Source organism: Anser cygnoides, chromosome 11, assembly GCF_040182565.1.
Source record: "Anser cygnoides isolate HZ-2024a breed goose chromosome 11, Taihu_goose_T2T_genome, whole genome shotgun sequence".
NCBI lineage: Eukaryota > Metazoa > Chordata > Aves > Anseriformes > Anatidae > Anser > Anser cygnoides.
Genome location: NC_089883.1, coordinates 22,244,099 through 22,267,282, shown reverse-complemented (window position 1 = coordinate 22,267,282; position 23,184 = coordinate 22,244,099). Strand labels below are relative to the sequence as shown.

The window sequence follows — 23,184 nt, the reverse complement described above, 5'->3', positions numbered from 1 at the left end:
CCTAACAGTAACAAAATTTAGCCATGGGTACAAACTGGCCCCAAGTATTGTAGGCTGGCAATTAGAAGAAAATGTATAGCTATCAGACCAGTGAGGAGGGGGAGTAACGTTTTGACAGAATTACTAGAGGCAGTCTCATTACTTTTAAGTTAGAACATGGCTATGGAAGGAATCACATGGCTACTGGGCCTTTGAGGTTTGTTTCTTCTGACATCCTTGAAGGAATGTTAAGACAGGCACATACGGCTTCCTAGAACACAGTGCCACCCTCACAGGAACTATAGGAACTATTGGAAATGGTGCAAAGAACTGTGCCTTTTGTGGGGAAGGGGAAGGGGAGGGATCGGGAAAGGGGAAGGGAAGAGAGAAAAAGCTGCACAATGCAAATTTGTGACTTCAAGATTTGAAGCCAGGGACAGAAGGGTCATCCAGCCTACGTGAAAATCGCTGCTTATGTACCAACAGACCACGCTGTGACTTCATGGCTTCTTAAACCAGAACTCTTCCCTCACGCGGCTCGCCGGACACTGCGGGCCTGCCCCCTCGACGGGGCTCGAACCCGGAGTCCGTGTGCGAGCGTGCGGGCGGCGCAGGCGCGGCGGGGACTGGCAGCGCCCGGCCCGGCCCCTCAGCGGCCGCCCTGCCCCGCGCCGCCGGAGCGCGCCGGGATTAGGGCTGCGGCTGGGTCTGGGGCTGGAAGTGGGGTTGAGGTGCGGCTATGCCCGGAGCGCGGCGCCGGTCGGTGTGACTGACCGACCGACCGACCGCCTGCCTGCCGCGCATGGCGGCGGCGCTGCTCCCCCTGCGCCGGCAGGGAGGCGGCCCCGCGCCCGGCGCCGCCCGCCCGGCCGCTCCGTGAGCTGGGGAGCGCGGCGGGGAGCCGGGGGCGTCCCGGCCGGCCTCGGTGGGGCCCGGGGCGCGAGGCGGGGGCCATGCCCTGACGGGACGGCCCGGGGGGAGCTCCACGGACGGCCCCCGGGCTCCGCCGCTATGGCGGGGGCTGGCCTGTGGACGAGCCTCAAGTCTGCGCTTTGGAGGAGCGGGGACCCGTCGTTGTTCCTTAATGATTCCAGTGCCTTCGACTTCTCGGACGAGGCGGCCGACGACGACTTCCCCAGGTTTAACAAGCTGCGGGTGGTGGTGGCGGACGACCCGTCGGATGCGGCCCCCGAGCCGCCGGGGAACGGGGTGCACCTGGGCCTGCAGCCCGACGAGGACTCGCTGCCGGAGCGGGGCAGCGCTCTGTGGGGCGCCGGGGGCATGGCGCCGGGCCCCTGCGGCGGCTGCAGCGCCCGGAGGGAGCTCTGCAAGCAGAGGAAGGTGAAGAAGCGGCTGACCCTCGCCGCTGTCCTCTACCTGCTCTTCATGACGGGGGAGCTCGTAGGTGAGTCGCTGGCCTGTGTCGTCTCTCTCCTTCTGGCCTGGCTCGATGCTCTGGCATCAGCCTTTAATTATTTACCCAGAGAAGCCATCTGTCTGCTGGTTGTGTGGAGAGATCAGTGCCCTTAGCAGTAAGGCCAGAGAGTGAGAAGGAGCGAAGTCCACCTGTATTTTTCGTGCAAGAAAAGCAAGGGGTATTTCAACTTTAGTTCCCTGAATCTCATCAGTTCCCCAGACTGGCAGAAAGCAGGCTTTTTGTTGTCTGTCTAGTGGCTTTGTATTTTTGCCTGCTCTGTAAGCTTCTAAGGTGTAGCGAGGGAGAAACTGCATGGTGTTGTACAAACAGAAATAAAAGATGAATAATTTCATCCTCAGTATTTTCTAATTCTGCCACAAAATCTTGCTGTTTGCAACGGGAAGAGGGAAATATAGTTCCGAAGGGTGACACTGACCTTGTACCAAAACTCTAATATCTGGGGGGTGCTTATCCTTAGCTATCAGATATGGCAATGCATTCTAGTTTTTTACATCCAAAAAGACAAATCCTGCGCAACAGTGCAGTCCAGAAACCACTCTCTTGACAACTTCCTGAAGTCCTGCTGTGCTCTGAACTAGCACATACTCCATCCAGACACAAACCGCATGATCAAAGTAAATGAAAATAATAGGTATTTTAACACTTCCTATTAGAACAGTTCAGAATACCAAGTAGTTCGATTGAGTTAAAGTATTTGTGGTTTCTATTTGTTGGTACTCAGAAGAAAGCTGTTTTTTTTTAACCTGGAAATTTGTTCCTATATGAGCATTCAACTGTTGTTGGTTAGCAGAATGCATCTGGTGCTCAAGTTCAGCTTTTATTACTCCCTCATAAAGACATGCTATCATTTACTATTCAGGTTGAATAGAACCTGTACATGATACATCAGTCTGTACAAAATATGACTGTATTTATAGCCTATAGTGACATGGGCTTGAGATAAAATCTAAAGTTGAAAGTCCCTTGGATGTGTAGATAAGCTCTTAAATGTTATGCCTTTGCCATTATGTAACAATTTTTACAAAGCATAATATTTATCACTGTTCACTTGTTAATTTCCTATTAGTGTCCTGTTACCATCTGTCCTTTGGATATGTCCATGACATTCAGTGTAAGTGCTTGGTGCTCCTCAGCCTCCTGCAGAATGCTGAAACTCTCTCATCCACTTTCCTGATTTAAAGCAGTGGGGAGTGACACATGGTCAGCACATGAATGCATCTGTCAGACACCGGACAGCCTGTTATGTTGAGCCAGGTGTATCTAGCAACAGACAATTAATGACAGTTTCTTTTAAATTGCTTGCATTTTAACATACAAGTCTAAATCACAGAGAATCTACTGCCCATAATTCACCAGCAAAAAAGAAGTCACAAAAACTTTCTTGAAGTAAGGAATAGATGCTTCAGATGTAGCAACACAGGACTTACCTCTTCCTTCTCCCCTATCTAAATTAGGTCAGTCTGACTGAAGGGCTGATGATTGCTCATGTGAAGTAAGCTAGTGCTCTTGGATCACTTTTTCTAGTGCAGTTGTGCATTGTATCTTTAAGACAAACTTCAACAATATGTGTAGGGAGTATACTGTATACTCAGAATCACTGAGTATAAATAATACAGCGTGTCACACATTCATAGGAGACAGAAATGGTCATTTGTTTCAGAGAGACCAGATAACTGGCTGCATGTGCACTACAGTTTTATTTGGAACCTTATTTCAGGAATGTGGGTTAGTAGAAAATAGTGGCTTTGTCTCTGAACACCTCGCTCTGGTTAGTCTTTAATAATACTGCCACAATACATCAACTCATCATGGTTTAGCACTTAGCTTCAGACTTGCAGAGATGTAGCTGAATGCCTGAGTTTGTCCTCTGGCTCTGTTTTCTCTCTGGATGAGATTTTGGTTCAGCGTGAACTCAGGCAAATTTGATGAGGGACATAGTGTTATGTCTCGGATGTAGGTGTCCTTTAGCGTGTGACTTCATTGTACTTATATCAGAACTCTGATACACACCAAATTTAGTCTATCTGAAGGAAGCTTTACTGAGTAATATTCCTGGCAGCTTTATGCTGAAGTCACAGACATTCTCTATTTGGGGGCTTCTGATCTGATTCGCTGTATTGTAGACATCTCCATAGCTAGTGCAGGGACAGCTCTGGAAACAATAGGTGTTGAGAGTAAAAATACTCTCCTCGCTGACACATCATCCGCTGTTTCTCCTGTGCAGCCAGGACTTCTGCAAGCTCAGGTCAGAGTGACTGATTTGTCTGTACAAAGCATTACTACTGTAGTAGTACTCACCATTCTCAGGTTCATGTATGCTGTTACCAGTCCTATTTCAGGATTTGGGCACGGACACGGACAGCACCTAGACCATTAAAATATTCAAGCATCCAACTTTCAAAGAGAATAAATCTGACTTAGGTATCTGTTTACTTTTGTGGATCTTGACCTGAATGACTTGCCTTAAGGCAGATAATCAGTACCAAAATAAGTGAAGATGGAGCCTTCAAGTCCTGGCTCAGCACTGTCCCTATTTAATGTATTTCAGTCCAGCCCCGCACTGTGTTCTGTCCCATTTGGTTTGAAACTTTGGAACTTTTTGAACAAATCTGTAGTTCAGATATTTGTGAAACTCTGGTCGTGTAGGACTTTAACTGATTTCTGTGATCTTTGACAGATACGAGTTTCTGCAGAAAAGGCAGAACACCTTATCAGATGATTAATTTGTTCAGTAAAAATCTTCCTGCTACTGTGTCAAGATGCAGGAAATCTTGTTTGAGCAGCTGATTTGTGAAATCTTGATTGGCTTTTTTTTTTTTTTTCAACTATAGCTAAGCTCATTAATCCAGCCCACTTCAGTGTTTGTTGTTGTATTTGATGAACAGTCATTGTAAAAGTCAGATAAGATAATTTACACTCCCTGGGAACCATTTTGCATGAAGAAATGAAAAACACTACAGCTCCTAGTTATCTTTCCTGACAGGGTTTGATGCGTTCAGTTATGTTCAGAGATTTCTGATTGATTGTTCATGAGGAGGATTGCTGTCCTTCACGGGTCAGTGAAAACAGCGGTAAGCCATCAGGCCTTCTATTTGTAAAGAATGTAGATGTCTCCCCCAGCAGTTGCTGTCTGTGTTTAAACAGCCCCTGGGTAGTACTTCACCAAGCAATGAACCAGTATGTTTGGAACACAGAGAACCTTCAATTTCAGAATTTCATTCATCTCGATGTTATTTTCTTAACCCATGTGCTATATTAAGACTACCTTCAGTATCTGAATTCCTTCCTTACAATTTTATTTTTGAAGTCCTAAGAGACTAGCTGAAATGGAATTGACTCATCTTGGACTGAAGTACCTCTCACAATTTAATACATGTGAATTAACATACATACTTTAAATGATCATACATGTAAACTCTTGAAGGGAATGGCCTTGAACAGAAATTTTCTTTTGTGTTGACTGTAAAACTGGCTGAGTTGCACATTTCTAAGTCATATTTTTTTTAATTATGTGCGAAAACAAATTAACTCTGAACAGCAAGACATTACCCATTTTAATAAATAATAATTAAAAAAAGCTGCTGAATTGCTGAGGTTTAAAAACCTCATTATCTTTGAGCCTTTGGAGAATTTCAGCCTCTAAAGAATTTGACTTAGGAACAACTAAAGACAGGGGTTGGGGGGAAGGAACTGTTTGAACCGTGGTATTTTCAGTAGTTACAGGCAGTGCAAGCAACTATATTATCAGTTTTTCTGCTTGTATGGCTGGGGGAAGAGTACGGCTCGATCTGCAGATGGGCACACTCATGGATGGACAGGGACACACAAATTTTATAACAGATCTTGAAAGCAATCAGCCTGTTGTGAATTTGCCTTTGCTATTTCCTCACGGTCAACCTCTTCACTAAGAGGCTTTTAATTATATACAAAGATACCTTTTCTCGAAATGTTAGTTGGAGCCTCAAGCCTGCCAAATGGCGTGCCAGCTGCACACTCTGCTTGGTAGAATCTACGGTTTGAATGGGTCTCAAGGTAAAGTGAGAAACTAAATCATAGAAGAACTGACACTAAAGATGTAATCTTTTCTGAGAAAATGGGCTTATCCTCCTGCGTATGGAAGACACCGTAGTCTGTCCTTGATTCCACATTTGGATAAGGGATGCCTAAGAGAGGCACATTGTTTAAATCTCCGTCACCCATCTAACAATAGCATTAGCAATTGAAATGGAACAAAGGTATTAACCTTTGCTCTGTGGTTATTTGTCTCAATGCATCTCATAACTATGAGAAAAAAATTACAGTAATAAAGAAAAATGCTGTGCAAGTGAAAGTTACTGTCAGCAATATATATTAGCAGAATTTATATGCCCTTTCCAGGACAGGGAATGATGAAGGTTAAAAGATAATGTAATAAAAATAAAAAGGGGGCAGTGTGAATTACTTTGTCATTCAGTCATTGTATTTCTGTCCCTGTTCCATAAAATCAAAACATTTAACAGCTGTAATTTAATTAAGAAAAAAAAAGGATCAGTTGATTAAACATACACAATTATCTATAGAGAAAAGACAGTGAACTATTTTGGGCCTGATCTTGCAAATGCTATGAAGCAAACAGTGTCAGTGAAAATAACAGGACTGAATCCTTTCTATGTTACTCTAATAGAAGGCACGCTTCACTGCATTTCTAACTATGATAGCTTTAAATTATAGCATGGCATGTTGATTGTAGTGGCAAAAAAATATCCCTGTTCAGTGATTTTAAGAAGTACTCTCACGCACTTAATGCGGTGTTCTGAAAATAAGTAACTGGAGATTGTGCAAAGAGGATCCAGAATCACAAAGATCATGTGTCTTGACTTTTCCAACTTTCTTTTCAGGTGGATATGTTGCTAACAGTCTAGCAATTATGACAGATGCACTTCACATGTTAACTGACCTTAGCGGTATTATTTTGACCCTGCTTGCTGTCTGGCTGTCTGCAAAGTCTCCCACAAAGAGGTTCACTTTTGGATTTCATCGCTTAGGTATGTAGATAACAGCTTTTGCTATTAACAGAGTATTTTAAGCAACAATTGAAAAGAATATCTAATTATAGAAGAAGAGATAACTAGAAGGAAAACAGTAACAAACAAAAGTAACTTTGACACCTTGCCTGTAATGTCCTTTCACTGCTCTGGCTATTTTGGATCCACTACATGGGTTGTATTGCCACAAGAGAATAAATCACTTGAGCAGAATTGTAATCCGTACTGTACTGTACTGAGCTTGAGGCAGCAGTGAGCCTGAACTCTTGAGTTGTCCATGTTAGGTCACAGTCTGGTATCTACTGTGCCGTAAACCAACTTGATCCGCAGTGGGGAAACTGGCAAGGAGGCATAAAAACAATTAAAGGTGACCAGTTGTGGCTGAAAGTCTGGCCTGGCCTCTTCACAGGTTTAGGCAAATGCTCCTTTTGATTACTACTGACCTTCATCATTAGGTCATTGCATCAGACCTTTTTATTGAACTTTAAACCTCAGCCAAATTCAAGTTATCAAACTTCAGAGTTTCACTCACTGGGAGTAGGATTAGTCTCTCAGTCTCTGTGGAACAAGGATTAATTAGATTCAGAGTTAAATTCTGAATGTTTGATTTATCTTTCATCTTCACGAGGAAAGTTTTCAGACTATTGGGGAATTGGATACACTGAGACACTGTAAGTAAGACTTCCTACAAATGAACCATTGCCTAGAAAGTTTAAAAAGGGTTCAGAGGAGGAAAGCTATCCCCAGCAAAAACATGAGTGGGTATTCAGCTGTGTTTCATAGCTCACCCATAGTTAGCGGGCTGCTGCATTAAGTCAGGTGCCTGTGCACCTTTGTGCTGTGGAATGGAGGTCTGTTGAGCAGGAGGGGTACGTTCACTGGTATATCACTATTACTGTCTGTGTGACAGCTACACTGAGGAGCTTGGTGGTGCAGGAGCTGTGTGTGTCAGTCAGCTGTTTTCTACAACAGTTTGTTGCCAGTGCGCTGGATTTATGAAGTCCCAGTGACTTCACTAGCATTATGACACTGGAAAAAAAAACCTATACAATATGAATATTGATACTTTAATCCAGAACTAAAAAGTTCTGTAGAGTATAGGACCAGATAGCTCTGCCAGGTGTCTCAGAAATCACTATTCCTCTTGCACTCCCCAAACCACATGAAACAGAGATTAAAATGTCCCCTTGTATCCAGTACAGTAAGTTACTTCACCTCTGCCTGTTTTAGGTGTTTGTAAAAAAGAAACAAGCAGAATTATATACTAAACCTTGGAATGGCTTTTTCAGGATTCATTTTACTTCATGTCTGGAAGTGTAATGATGCTAAAGGGTGCTTTCACGTGGTTGCTATCTGTATTGGTTATTAATAGTTTATAATATACAGTTGCAGTTCTGGACTTGCAGATATTTTCCCAAAAGCTTCAATTTATGCTTCACGAAATAGATCATTTCTAGCGTTACAGCTTGCTACCTCTCCTCTATACTTTCTATAGTGTATATTTTTTCAAGGAATTTCATAGTCTTGTATAGTCATTATATTTCATTCTTATACTGACTGCCAGACAGCAGCAGAATCCAACAACTCCATCACTCCTAGTCATTTGTCATCAGTTAGTCACTAATGCATGAATGCATAACTCTGTACACTAGCAAAGATCTTTGGGCTTTAGCAAAAAGGCATTAACAGTGCCAGCATTTCCCATCACAAACTTTTCTTTCAAGAAGTTTTAATTTTGTGATAGGAGTCCCCCCTAATACTGAAACCTGACCTTGCAGGTATGCTTCTGGCACTTGGCTCATATTCTCCACAAGGATGTTTGCTAGCATTTAAACATACCTTAATCTCATTTAAAAAAAAAAACAAAAACAGTAGTTTATACATCTTTACAATTCTTCTAAAACCAAAATATAAATAGAATGAACATGACAACTTAAAACAGGAACTGTTCTTAAGAAAAAAATAAACTTTTGTTTAACCATCAAATATTACCCAATTATATAATTTTTCACTTACTAATTAATTCAGGGGTTCCATAGCACTCTGCAAAGAGGAATCCCTCAGGATTCCTGCCACCTCACTTTTTGCATTATTTTTGCCCCATTTTACTGCCAAGAAAAATACTGATCAGACTGATCGATCCATTTCGTGACTTGTGGCCGGATCTGGCCTGTACAATCAGTCTGTATCACCCATCATCTTCTCCCTGGAGAAGAGAGCGATCAGCAGCAATTCCTCCTTTCTTTCTGCTGCCCAGTGAGTCCAGGCTATCAAACACAGCAATAGGTTACCCAGATAGGTTGTAGAGCCTCTGTTGTTGGAAATACTCAAAACCTGGCTGGACACAGCCCTGAGCAACCTGCTCTAGTTCTAGATCCCGCTTTGAGCAGGGGATTGGACTAGACTACCTCCAAAGGCACCTTTCTACTCAACCATTCCATGAGATTACATGTTAGCAGCAGCGTAGCGATCAGTAGGGGAGAACTAGAGCCTGTGGGGGTGGGAACAGAGTTCCTGTGGTTGCAATGAAAAAGGGGAAGTTGGTAAAGATCCTGCAAGAAATTCTCAAAACCTTGATCCAGGCTCTGCAAGTACTGAAGATGGGATTGTTGAAAATGAACCTATGCATTTTTTTTAAAGTCATATTTGTAAAGTTTATTTGCCGATTTCAGGCACCCTTTCTGAACTTTGTGGCCTTAGGACCCAGTTTCACACTTCAGTGAATGCTGTCTATGGAACAAAGCTACTTCTGGGCTATATTCTTGTTATAACACATTTTTCCAAATATCCTATGCTGTAGGAAGTTCGTCAGCAAAATAATATGAGCTCAACAATAGCCTGAATTTCATGAGATGGTAAAACATGACAATGTTAAAAATAGAGATTGAGCATCTGTCACAGAAAAAAAATGTAGAACAGTTGTTTGAAGCTAGGTGTATGTACAAGAACTTTAATGGCCAATCTGCTTTGCATTAAATTTTAAGATAATCTATACATACACTAAGCACAAAAACATGACAATCAAGTGCTTCTATGTGTTCATTATCAGTTTTGTTTGCAGAACCATGAATTTTCATACTTGTACACATAAGCGTTGCATTGTAAAGAAAACATTTGTTGATTGTCTAGTCAAATTCCAGAAGAAAGCACTGGTTTTCATCCATTTTAATTCTCTTTGAATATATAATATGTATGCTCCATCTTTAGTGTATTCCCTTTTCAGTGGTGAAAGGGAAGCTGACAGATTCAGGAATGAGTTAGAGAAGTGAATACAAAATAATGAAGCTTGCAGTCTTATCTGAAAAGGGTTATATATGCTTGAAGCCAAATATAATTCTGTTTCACCAAGTGGAGCTACCTCCTTCTCAGCAAGACAGTGAGCAGATTTAAACACAGATATGAAACTTGGCATCTTTCCACTACTGCAGAGACAACGTCAGTAATGACAGATCAGTCAGGCTACTGACACAGTGCATACTTCATTTCACAAGTGAAAGATCTCAGCACAAATCTATAGTGTCAACATGACAATGTGAAAAAGACTGCAAGGAAAACACTGGTTTCTGTTGCAGAAAACAGAGTTTTCTAGTATTCACAATGTTATTCTCTGTTAAAAGCTAACGTGCTACAGTTTCACAAATAGGAATTAAAAAAAAAGCATTCTGGAAAACCAAAGAGGGGGAGGGGGGAAGGCTGTTATCCTAAGTAATCTGCGGGCATTGTAAAGAAAGCTACCACTTGCATGGATATTTCTAGGACTTCATTATTGCTCTGAAGTCAGAAGTTGTGACAGTTGCCATTCAGAGCCTTGTTACCACCTGGTAATGCTGGCACTCATCCAGGCATTGACACATTAGGGCTGAGTGCATTGGCATGAGTTTCTTCTCCCATAACAATGTGACAAATTCACTGTATGGATCAAGTGACTTTGGTGGTATGAGCAGCTTTTATACCTGCATGTTCTTTACTGTGATATTCAATAAATAAAGGCAATTCTTTATTAGAAACGACACCTCCAGTAGCCAAAGCTGTTTTGCACACTGGCAGATTTAAAGCAGAGGGAGAAGGGAGGCAATTCTGAGATCAATCTTCCTACAGCTGTCACATAGCCAGGAGCTGAATTTTGCCCTTCCTCAGGAATAAATCAGGGCAAGAGGTATGGGACAAGGGGAAAGAACAACAGTTATAATTCAATGCAAATAACTTCCAACCCTGATCTTTGAACTCACAGAGGAAGACTAAGATCCCAGTGATCCATCTGACGTGACAATAGTAAGCCTTATGCATAGTGATTAAAAATTACTCAGGCATGGCTGCAGATTTACTTGCAATACAATGGAGCTAACTTTAAGATTTTCCCAGTACGTTTTATAAAGACCTGCATTAACGTGCTTATAACTGAGACAGTCTTATCTGGGAAAGCCAGAAAGCCACAACAGGTCAATCATTTTTGGTATATGACGCTAGAGTGAAAAAGTGTACATTTATGTTAAAAGAAATCTAGTGACCCCTATGTTATTTAAAATAGAGTACTAAAACCACAGGATGGACTCATCATCCTCAGGTTTTACGTGTACTGTCACCAGCCCTGTTTCATTACCTGGGCACTGAGGCAGACAGCATTAAGGTCCAGACCCGTAAAATATTCAGGCCTCTTTCCATCAGAGCAGCGGGAGCCTTGTGGGGAGCTATAACTATTTATCACAGATGCAAATGGCAGCAGACATTCTGGGACGATATTTTTTTAATTTACTTTCTTTATACTGATGCATGTGCCCTTTTGAAAGTCTGGATGATCAGATAGAATTCTTATACTACAGTGTTGGTCATAACACTCCTACCTTTGTGAAATACGAGGATTTGGTAATCGTTCAGTAGTGTTAAAACATCACGTCAATACTGAGACTTACATTAAGCAATGCTTCATAGCTGAAATGTACACATGTACACATACACGTCAACAAGCTCAGAACTGATGTCTGACAAGTTTGTATGGTTCAGTTCCTTAATCTTACAACTTTTTCCCCTTCTAAATACAAGAGGATACATAAAAGTCATCTCTAAATCTAGCTTAACACTGTAGACATTTGAAGTCAAGCCTTGTTTGTAGGAGATCTCAAACACCACCAGCCCACATATTTTCCTCTCCTTCAGGCAGGGCTTTTGTCTGTGACTTCTCTGACAAAAGTTTCAGGTAGTCTGATTGAGTCACCATCATTGCCTGTTTTTAGCATAATTGGAGAAAACATGACTTCTGGAACATACTGACAGGGCTGTGTGAAGGTGTTGACTGAAACAAGCTACACCATTTATTAGGTGTATTTGTGAATTATATTTACAACTTACTAGTTGTGCATTAGTGCTATAATACACAAAAAAAACTTAAAATAATTAAGGCTCTGTACATGTTATAATTAGGAAATAGATCCAAGACTCATTTTTGTAATGTTGTTTCCTTTCTGTTTGCAGAAGTATTGTCGGCCATCATTAGTGTATTGCTGGTCTATATCCTTATGGCATTCCTTTTGTATGAAGCTGTTCAAAGAACTATCCATATGGACTATGAAATAAATGGCGATATCATGCTGATTACAGCAGCCGTTGGTGTTGCAGTTAACTTAATGTAAGACCTCCCTTTCTCTCCATTAATGCTCATAAATGCATTTCTGAATAAACTGTTAATTCATTCATGGCCTGTAGTTTTCTCACAGGACATCATTTTGCTGGACCTCTTCATTCTCATAAAATAAGACTGGAAATGATGTTGAGTTTTACTTTCTCAATTCTTTATAATTTCTTTCCGTTGAAACAAAAACCCACCAAACACACACCAAACCCTAAAGCCTGTTTCTTGTAATGTTTTTCTTCTTTCCCTTTCAGAATGGGTTTTTTGCTGAACCAGTCTGGACACCTTCATTCTCACTCCCATTCCCACCCTCACTCCCACATACCTCAGTCAAACTCTCCCAGCACAGCCCACAGCAACAGCCACGGACACAGCAGCCTTGCAGTGAGAGCAGCATTTGTACATGCCCTTGGGGACTTGGTACAAAGTATTGGCGTGCTGGTAGCTGCATACATCATACGTTTCAAGGTAAAGAATGGCTAATCTTTGAGGTAGGGTGGGATATATATTTTTTAAATTTAACCTGAAGTGATTAAATTAAAAAGAGACTTGTTTTTCTAAGTTATGAAAATGATATACTTTGTGATGTCCTATTAGAAGCTTCATATAGTTATGTAAAACGAGCAAGGACTATTTTATATTTTGTAATTATCCAAAAAGAAATCTTCATATAAGTCAGAGCTCTAAGTAACTGCATTTTGTGAGTCACATTTTAAAAAATGATCTTATTTTTGTACATCCTTTAATACTTTGTAACTTCCCTTCCAGCCAGAATACAAGATTGCTGATCCTATATGTACATACGTATTTTCCATACTGGTGGTTTTGACAACAGTCCGAATTCTGTGTGACACAGGAGTTATCATTCTGGAAGGTAAGATCCACACAGTTTGCATTGCTTTACATGTCAAATACTGGTAAACTCTGGTACAGAGGGGAAAATGCCAGCAACATTTTTTGCATTATTGTAACTGACATGCCCACTACGACTACTCTATCTAGTACTTCCATGTTATGAAAGTGAGAATGTAGGGATGAAGAAAAAAATCTTTGTTTTTACCTGCACCTTCCCATCTGTTTCATACGAATTACTGTTGACTTTTACTACAAGGTAAAGTCAAGGACCTCGGAATATTTGATGTCAAGTGCTTTTCTTGACATTTAGGAAAAAGCAAAAACAAACAAACAAACAAAAACAACCTTTACCTTGAAGGCAAAAATAGTGAAACCTGAATTAAGAAACCTGAATTAGCTCCAAGGCAACAGCTGAGATTTAGCTGGGCAAAACAGATAAGGCAAACTAATGGTGTATCAAATTCCAGATCTTTGAGTTGTAGCTCTTTGCATAGGTATCCCAACTATCATAAAAATGTCAGAATTAACGGTGCTATTAAAAGTGATGATAGGTCATTTTAATGTATGCTAGAGAATTTTTCCAAATGGTCCTTTTTCAAGGATCTCCAGCAAACGAACTTCCAAGGAATCTACATAAAACCTTTTTAAGGCAGCCTTTCAAAATTAACATTTCAATTTTAAATGAATATTTTAAATAAACTTTTCATTTAGAAACAAAACATCTAGCTTGTTGAAGCATTCAAAAAATACTCCAAAACAACAAAACCCTACTCTGATATATGCAGTTTGAAGCTTATTCAAATACTTATTTCTATGAAATTCTTCAACAATTTAACTCGCAGTTCTGATTCAGAGCTATAACTGATTTAGAAATCGGAAACCTACCCTCATGCATATTTTTGTCAAGTTTTAGTAACACAACAAAGAGCTTTTTAGGATGAAAAAAACTGGATAATGATACAAGTTTTTCTTTGAAGAGTTTGAGCTAAGCAGTTACTAGGAGATGTGGTAAAATTTGTATCTCCACGAGTGCATTGCTCTAAAGGATGTGATGTTGGCTACTGTCAAGAGACTGGATTCTGGAATGGACACATCACATTTGAGACAACAGCATAACTCCTGTACTACCTCAGTATACATACTGACTTAATATGGCAGTTTGCATATTCTTCTCTTTTGGTAACTTAAAGATACTAAACATTTTAAACAACACAAATTATAAACTCTTTCAATGTTTTGAGATTTGTCCTGACAGTTTATTTGAAAGGCCACAGAGTTTGAAAAAGACTGAATTAATTTTGTCTCGTATTTGGTATCACAGGAGTTCCCAGGCATTTAAATGTGGATCGCATTAAGGAAGACTTGCTGAAAATTGAAGATGTTTATTCTATAGAAGATTTAAATGTTTGGTCTCTCACTGCAGGAAAAACAAACGCCATAGTCCACTTGCAATTAGGTAAGCTGCTGTACAGCATCATTTCAGATCAAGTCCAACTTGGGTGGGGGAAGCAAAAACCAACCACTTTTTCCTCTTTATCTTCTTTATATTCTCATTTAAGTAGATCCAGAAAATACCATTCTGGTGGAAAAAAAACAACTAACTATGCTTTTGTACAGTGAGGTATAGAAACCATTAGCCAAGAAGGACAAAATATAAATGAAAGTCATGCAAAGAAAATATATTTATACTGAAACATCCAGTATGGAATGATATATACTTTGGTGTGGGAAAGAATTTCTCTTCAGAAATTCCCATATTTTGTCTAGGGAAAAGCCAGGTGAAGTTCTAAACCAGCATGTGGAACAGTCTGACACATGGAAGATTGTATGCTTTGTCAAAAAATGCTGATTTAGGGATCTAATATATTGCCGTGCCTATCACTTCTCAGGACAGAAGTTCTACCCCCTCATCCTCCCATCTAAATTACTTATTTTTATCAAGATATAGTTCTGGAGTTCTGGTTGCAGGATATAGGCCTAAAGGTGTAAAATAATATATATATATATATATATTATTTTTTCTCATATATATATTTGAGAGTGAACAATTACTTGAGTTGGTAGCTCAGTGTGATAAATATGAAAACAGCTAGATGTCCAGTTTTCTTAACAACTGAATTCTATTAAATATTTTCTTGATTTTGCAGTTCCTGGTAGTTCATCTAAATGGGAAGAAGTTCAGTTCAAGGCCAGACAACTGCTGCTGAACACATTCGGAATGTACAAGTGCTCTGTCCAGCTTCAGAGTTACAAACAAGAAACAAGCAAAACCTGTGCAAGTTGTCAGAGTTCCAGTGCCTAATTTCATATGTTTTGGGAACTGCTGCCTTATTCTTTATCTTGTAGTCAAAGACTGAGAGCAATAAATGCAAAATGAAAATGATCAAATAACAATTAATATGTGGATTTGTACCATATAACATGCAGCAGGGAGAGCTAGTGCTGCAAAAAGTGCAGTGGTTGCCCTACAGAACATGTATTTCATTCTTTCCCTTGTACTGGTTTATTCAATTTGTTATGATTTTGAGACAAAGTTGTTTTCAGGTCGTTTACAAACTGAAGCGTGGTTCTGCAGATACCTCACAAATTACAGTTTGAGATTGTCCTTTAATGACTGTGCACCACAAAATAGCTGCACTCCAAACGGAGCATCAAGTATTCAGTATTTCAATTAAAATCATGCCAGGGTTCCATGCACCATGAACCTCAAACTCATTATACAGTATTTTTACAATAGTCATTTTCATACAGTCTCTTAAATTATGATGCATGCAGTGCTAGCTGACCTCTTTTATAAACGGTCTTTTTGGAGACATGGCAAAATACAGAATTTACTGTAACCAGACCAGAAACTTAGCTTTAATCTGGGCATTCAGAGATCCAGACAGGAAGATCCTTGCCCAGACTTCTGGTGTTCAACTACGTACCCAACACTGGACCCAAAGTGTTTTAAATGATCAGTTATCTTTGATGTATTATAGAATAGGGTTTATACTTTAGAAACAGGTTATTTATTTTACAGAGTTTTGACTTGTAAGATTAAATTTATTATTAATAATTTTGATTGTCTAAACCAACATTTGATTCACATTAAAAGGCCAGTTAATTAGCATGTATTCCAATTAACACATGTGCTATAATTCAAACATTTTCTATGATTTTTTTTGTTAAAAAAGAAAATCAAATGCTAGCCTGACATGAAGTTACTCTCAAATTCATTCTACAGACATGCAAGTTACTTAGATCTACTAAAAGGAAAGCAGGGAGCAGAAGTTTTAGGTGTACTATTCCCTCAGTCTCAGATCTCTTTTTCATCTTTGCTTTGAAGTGGTATCCTCACAGAAGAGCTACTGCAATAGCAGTCCCCCCCTACTTAGCTTTATGAATAAAATGAAACCCAAGCAAGCTCAGTAACCTAATGTACATTGGGCAACGCTATTGTAGCCTGTCTCTGTAGGTTGCTTTCTCTTATTGGTTGAGAGACAAAGCAATTGGAAAAGACTGTTTTTTCATCCTGACACTTCAAAGTCCACAAAACTGAATTGCTTTCGCTCACGGTGTTGATCCCTGTACTTTGAATGTACAGAGGATAATAAAACACAACCCTTTTACCTGTCCCTAAGCTATCATACATCCAAGCTCAGATTTACGCCTGTTTCTGAAGTTAGTTACATTGAAGAAGCCAAGGGCAACAGGAATATGACCTGTGGAGTTCAATAAACAGAACTTCAAGTATTTTTTGTTTATTCTGCACTTTGATCTTTATGCAGAACTTCCACTGACATCAGAAGTAGTTCCATACGTGGATCAGAAAGGAAAATTTTGGCCCAATAATGGATATTGTGATACTCAGCTGTGAATACTTAAGCTAGTGTCTGTCTTGAAACTTGCCGGAGTCTCACATAATTATCAGGGTGATCTCTATCTGCAATTGGTAATAATAGTCTTGGCTTGTTTTCTCTTTTTTTTTTTGGAGGTAGCTATCACAATGTATTTGCAAAGGTGAAAACTGACAACAGTATTATTTTGGACAAAGTACTCATAACACTGTATTATGTTTGTATCTGTTCTGGCATGAAATGGGAACACAAGTACAACATACAAGTAGATATAGCTCAGAGGCAAAGGAGCACCATACATGGAAAGTTAATGCTTCAATACAAACACCATCATTAATTAAGCCATATCACAGTTCATGAAAAGCGTTCATCCCATCCTTACAAACTTCCTAACAACAAAAAAAGAAACCACAACAGGTATTTTGCACATACTAATACTCAAATAGGTTTTAATTAACTTGGGGTTTACAGTTGATGTAATTAGAAGTTGAAGTACAGTAGACATTTATTGTATTTGGAGTTTTTTATTGTAATGATTTACTACGTTTGTTTAATTAAGAAAAAGCAAAAGTGTTGCTTTATTGTGGGTTTTATTAAATCAATAATTAAACTTCACATTGTTGTCATATAAAATTTATTTGTATTGCTATCTCGTCTTTTTCTTTGATTCTTACAGCAGTTGTTTTTTGAAGCTTAACTCAGTTTGGTGACACTATGTTTAAAATAAATTATGGCTCCCTCTTTAGTCAGGACAACTTAAGTCTTGTTATTTCCTATGCAATAATTGTACTCTGGAAAATATAAACTGACAAAGTATGGTGAAGGAACAGCCATAAAGCAACTGGCAAGGCAGCCTTGAAGCCCTTCAATCACCCCAGAGGTGCCCTTGTTATCAAGGCCTATGGACTAACTGGAAGGAGTCCAGAGAAAAAAACAACAGAATACAATCTAAAATAAAAGAATCCATGCATCTGTATCAGGGAGACTCTGAAGTGGAGATTCGCTATTTTAAGGTTGTAAGGTCTCACATAGCAATTGGTATCTGTGTGGCCTACCTCTAACCCTTTTCTTAGTCTTTATAAATTAGGACAGAAGTTGTCTGGCAGTGTTGCATTTCACATAAGATCTCAGTACTCTTCTGAATCTGTTATTAATCCACAACAAAAGGAATACACAATTGATAACACTCCTAGTGATGGAATAAAAGAGTACAACAGAACTCTAAAAATAAACAAATTGAAATAGTTAGCACACTTACTTAAAATGAATAGAGAACTCTTGAGAAAGTTTATTCACAAATAAACTACAGGGAATATATAATCTAACATGCATTAGCAGTGCTCTGGTAAGTGTAAAGTGGCTATAAAAGAAGGCAAGTTATAGATATTGTAAGATCATTTTTCAGTCATCACCTTAGAGGAAAATGGCATTGGTATAAACAAGAATCATGTAGTGCCTTTCCAAGCAGCTCTGCAGCACATCCAGATTATTTCACCTGGTTATCACAAGATCATTCACATGTCTTCATACCTCTCTATTCATCATTGTAAACCCTTCTGCTTGAAATGAGAATGCCTTTACTTTTTGAGTTGTCCCTACCCAATAGGCACCTAAAATTTGAGGCTTCCACAGCTAGTATTCCTGCTTTCCAGAGATGTGCCAAAATGCTATTGCTGATCGAACAGCTAAAATTCTGTGAAAATTCTGCCATCTCTAACAGTCTACATTGGGAAGAAATTTTAATCTGTGATTTTACTAATCTTCTCCCTAAGTATAGATACAACTTCAATGACTACTCATATGAGTCAAGTGTTTTTATAAGGAATGGACTGCAAACCCTCGCATTCTGCTCATATTCTTAAGTGTTCTTATGCTAAGATAAAACTTAACAGAGACCAATTTTATTTCTGAATTAGTGTTTTCCTTGCTTAATGAAGATTTTTCTTTTCAAAATTGTGTTGACACTCCTTTCAATACTAGCAGCACTTTTTTCTATACTAGCAGGATTACCATGTAAAATGTCATACCTGAACTTGGTCTTGAACATCCAAAATGGCACTGCCAAAAATCTTTTTATTGATTTTCTTTGTACATTAAGAAATAACATGTATTTTCCCCCCTTCCCTATACCCCTTAATCCACTTCCCAGCTTCTCCTCACCCTCATTCTTGGTAAGAAATTACACTGGGCACTAACTGCCACTCTGTGCTCTGGGGATGGCAAATCCCCTTTGGTTTTACTCTTCTCATTTAATTCTCCACAGCTGAATGCTCTAGGAAGGACAATACTTGCCCTTCCATTCTGTGAAATACCTGACAACTTTGGAAGCTGCTGAAATAAATGCTTATCCTCTCCATTTACTTCTATGCAGTTATGACAGCAATCTGCTCTTAGAACGCATGCATGCCTGCTTTCTACTTTTACAGCTGTAAAATAATGATAATCCAAATCTATATTTTTACTCCTTTATCTATTTTCCTTTTCTCCATGTATTCTTTTTCCTTATTTTCACAGTTTCTTCCGTTGAAAACTGCCAGTGATAAAATGCATGACATAATTTAGTCACTTCTATTAAGGTTATGAAGCATGTACACCTTTTGTGGCACCAATTTCTGCAGAAAAACAAGCCATTTCATGAACACAAGTATAGCTTTATCCATACGATGACTGCTTTATGATTTTCTTACTGTTATACCTGCTGGAAAGATCAGTGGTTGTTCCAGGGTTGGGAGTAGCATATGAGAACAGTTAAGGCTGTCTGCCCAGCAAACACTCCACTGCACTCAGGGCCAATACAGACAGGGATCTTAGCCACAGCTGAACTCATAACAGCAGCCAAATGGCACGCAAGCAATAAATTCTCCTTGGCTCACACACATTAAGAGCACCCAACTCCCGCATTCCTCTGGTTTCTTTTTCTCACAATGCACACAGAAATAAGCTAATAAGCTCTCAAATAAGTTGATGAAATGTAAACAAAAACATTTAATGATAGTAACCAGCCTTTCCCCCCCAAAAAAAACCCTCTATTTGAATGTAAATACTATATTTAAACTTCTTCATAATTCAGACGATAGTAAACTTTTGAAACTTGTATACCGTTACTCATTGTTTTTTATAGATTTCCTATGTTTTTTTTTTTTCTCCAAGCCAAGTGTAAGAACAGGTCTGACAAACTGCATGGACAGGCTGCCCCTTGCACTAAGGAGCAAGTCCTGCCCAAATTTACCAGCAGAGGGGGCATTAGGCCCAGCGTTAATAAAAAGAGTTGTGCTCCAAGTATAATCGCTGGGACTTGCTGGTTTAGGTGTCAGAGGAATGTATTCTGCCACAACTCTTTCAAATGTCTTGTTAGTAAGCAAAAAAAAGTTGGTTTTTTTTCCCCCCTGTGGAAACACACATGTAATAAGGAAAAGCACAAGCCTACCACGGATTTGCTAATCAATTACTGGGAAATATTTAAGGTACTTCTTAAAGGTCTGTACAGAAAATATCCATGGAATACAGAGATAAATTACCTCCTGCCAGTCCCAGGTATGCAATAAAAAATGTTCTATGACTGTAAGTCAGCTGTGGCTATCAAATGCAATTAGAACAAATTACATTCATTAATGTAAACAACAATATCCATCATGCAAAGCCATAAGTTTCTATGAAAATAAGTACTGTTTCTGTATGGTGCTGAATTCGAAGTAAGAGGACTTTTTTTAAGATAAAGGATTTGATGACACTTTGAATCAAAAACATACACTGAAGGAAGCATTTTTGCTTCAAATCAGGGAGATACAAAATTAAGTAGAAAATACCACAGTGCTGCAATTGCTACTGCTGTCTTTTAAGCTGGTTGAACAGGCTTCATGTAGAGGCTGAGCAACTCACAACCACAACTTCCTTCCAGTAAAGTCTTCTTTCATTTTTTCAAGCTATTAAGCAATTCTGTATTTTCTATGCTTCTGCAAAAAAACACCTACCATCAACTAGAAAGTGAAATCACCCAACCCAGTTACACAGAGTATTTTCTTGGTGCTTTGACATCTGCTTTAAGCGTAGCCTAGATGGAACAAGTTGTTATGTTTTTCAGGTAACCTTGCTGCCTGGACTTGCCATGGAGCAAAGGTCAAGTCATATCATAGAAAATATAAAAGCAAGCAACTCTTTGCATATCAAAAGTTAAATGGTCATTTACAGTAAGCAGTAAATGAAGATATGTTTCTAGATCCACATACCTGTTGATAGCCATGCAGGATATCATATTACATTAGATCAATTAACTATCTCAGTAAATCAGCAGTGAAACCAGAACATTATTCTTCCCTCAGAATTATTACAGTTAATGTTTCTCTGGAGAAAGGATAGAGGGAAGAGGTAGTCCCTAATTTTAGCCATCAGAGATAGAAAGAAGCAGCCCACAGAGCAAGAGTAACACAACAAAATGAAATCTTACTACTGGATCCACCAACTGCTATGGCTGAGTAAGGATATTCGAACTGCAGAAAGTGTTTTTTTTTTTTCCCTTAAATAGTTCATACTTTATTGATCATATAAGGTGTGTTTGTGTACAAAGGAGGGAGTTGGGGAAAAAAAAAACACACACAAAAACCCACAGATAAAGCCAGAGTACATAGCTACTCCAGAAAGCAACTGAAAAGCATTAGATGCCTTTACATTACCATGCAGCCAACTCTGGAGCATACCGATATTTCTGGGCCAAACTGCAGTGGTCACAAATTAAGCCAACACCAATTTTGTTTACAGATTGCAACATTAGTTGATCTGTTGTGCTGTTAAGCTAGAATGTTTGATAGCTGGCTTTACAATTTTTCTCTTAAGCAAGGGAATGTATTACCCATCTCGTGCATACCACACCCATTCATCCCTGATAATAAAAACAGTTGGAGAGTTGCCCACATCCCCTTCCTTTGTTGGGTTGCCACATACCCTTTTTACCTGTTTCATGAAGAAGAAAATCCAATAGGTAAAGATGTTGCCTTGGCTCATGATTTTGGTACCTCTGATTACAGGTTGCTCCAACAAATGCTCATCTCTAGCTACAGTAATAACTTTGTGTTTTAGTTTTTCTTATTGAGGAATGTGTATTATGTCTGTGGTACTGCCAAACAGACAGCTGTGAAGATTTCTGAGAACAGGCGGATAGGTCAAACGTGCAGGATCTTTACTGAGTGACTCTACCTATAACTTAGGTGGGAATTTGGCTTTTTTAAAGCATTGGCCCATAGAGGGTGTATACTCTTTGTCCTTTATGTGCATCAAGAAGTAATAGGCTCAACACATAGCTCAAACTTCTACCTATCACCCTGTTTTGCATACTACAAAAACTTCCTCTTTGAACTAATGAGGATACAGAAACTTCAGACACACCCTTACTATTAAACTTGTAATAATTATAAACTTATTATATATTTAATAATTCCATTAATTATAAACTCATTATTTCTCTTAAGAGGCAATTTTAAAAAACAAACATGTACTTGCGTATTTACACAACCACTACAAGTTCTGTGATAATTCCATGTCTCCCTGAAATCTGTAACTTCAAAATCAATTTGTTTTACATCTACTTCACACAGCGTGCTATGATAACATTAAAATTATGGCTTAGTTTGGCAATGAACAGAACTGCAAGTCATTATGACTATGATTTCGCAATGTATTTCTGCTTCTGGGAGTAGGAGTAGGGTGGATATTGCAGTCTTTAAGCCAAATTCTGTCTTCTGATTAAACATGTTCCATTCAAAGCATTTCACAAGGGGAAAAATAAACTCTGTAAAGGCAGCATAATGTTAACATATGTTTTCCCAGATACATAACTAAGATCTCATCCAAGTCCTACCTGACTATTCTAAACACTTACAAAGTCACCCAACATGACTTGAAAAGGACAGCCTTTTTTTTTCCTTCATATTTCAGGCTTCAATGAATTGTAAGAGTCTTACAACAGGTAAGAGAGATGAATCATTACATGAAACATCTTTAATATAAGAACAGCTTTTTTTTTTTATGTAATGAATCAGTGATTTATGACACGTATGTGACTTTGCTTTCTTTGGCAAACTGATAACATTTCCCCGTTACTACCAGGGATTACAAGCAATGTGTTTTTTCAGCACTTACTTCCTTGTCTGTGCTGCAGCAGCAGCAGCAAGTCTGGTACAGGACGGCATTCAGTCACCTACTTACTGCAAATACATTTATTTGAATTAAAAAAAAAAAGATATGTCATACAAAAAGCAACCAAGAATGAAAAAGTCTTGCTAAAAATGAAAGCTTAAATACATTTACTTAAGTTTTTCAAACTTGTATGGCTTTCTGACCTCTCAGCTAATCTATCTGCATCTACAGCTACCTCATTTGCTCCCAACATATCATGCAGTGTAATGAAAGTACTGAAATAAGGTACACTTG

General features: G+C 39.0%; 1 protein-coding gene across 1 annotated transcript; it reads left to right on the top strand.

Moving 5' to 3' along the window:
* Window positions 1–611: 611 nt before the first annotated feature.
* On the top strand, window positions 612–17,410 carry SLC30A4 (solute carrier family 30 member 4). The gene is made up of 7 exons (XM_013177254.3): window positions 612–1,384; window positions 6,295–6,441; window positions 11,911–12,064; window positions 12,322–12,535; window positions 12,836–12,941; window positions 14,244–14,378; window positions 15,070–17,410. Exons 1-7 carry the CDS (start codon window positions 991–993, stop codon window positions 15,222–15,224), a joined length of 1,305 nt encoding a protein of 434 aa, XP_013032708.2. The 5' UTR covers window positions 612–990; the 3' UTR covers window positions 15,225–17,410.
* Window positions 17,411–23,184: the final 5,774 nt, after the last annotated feature.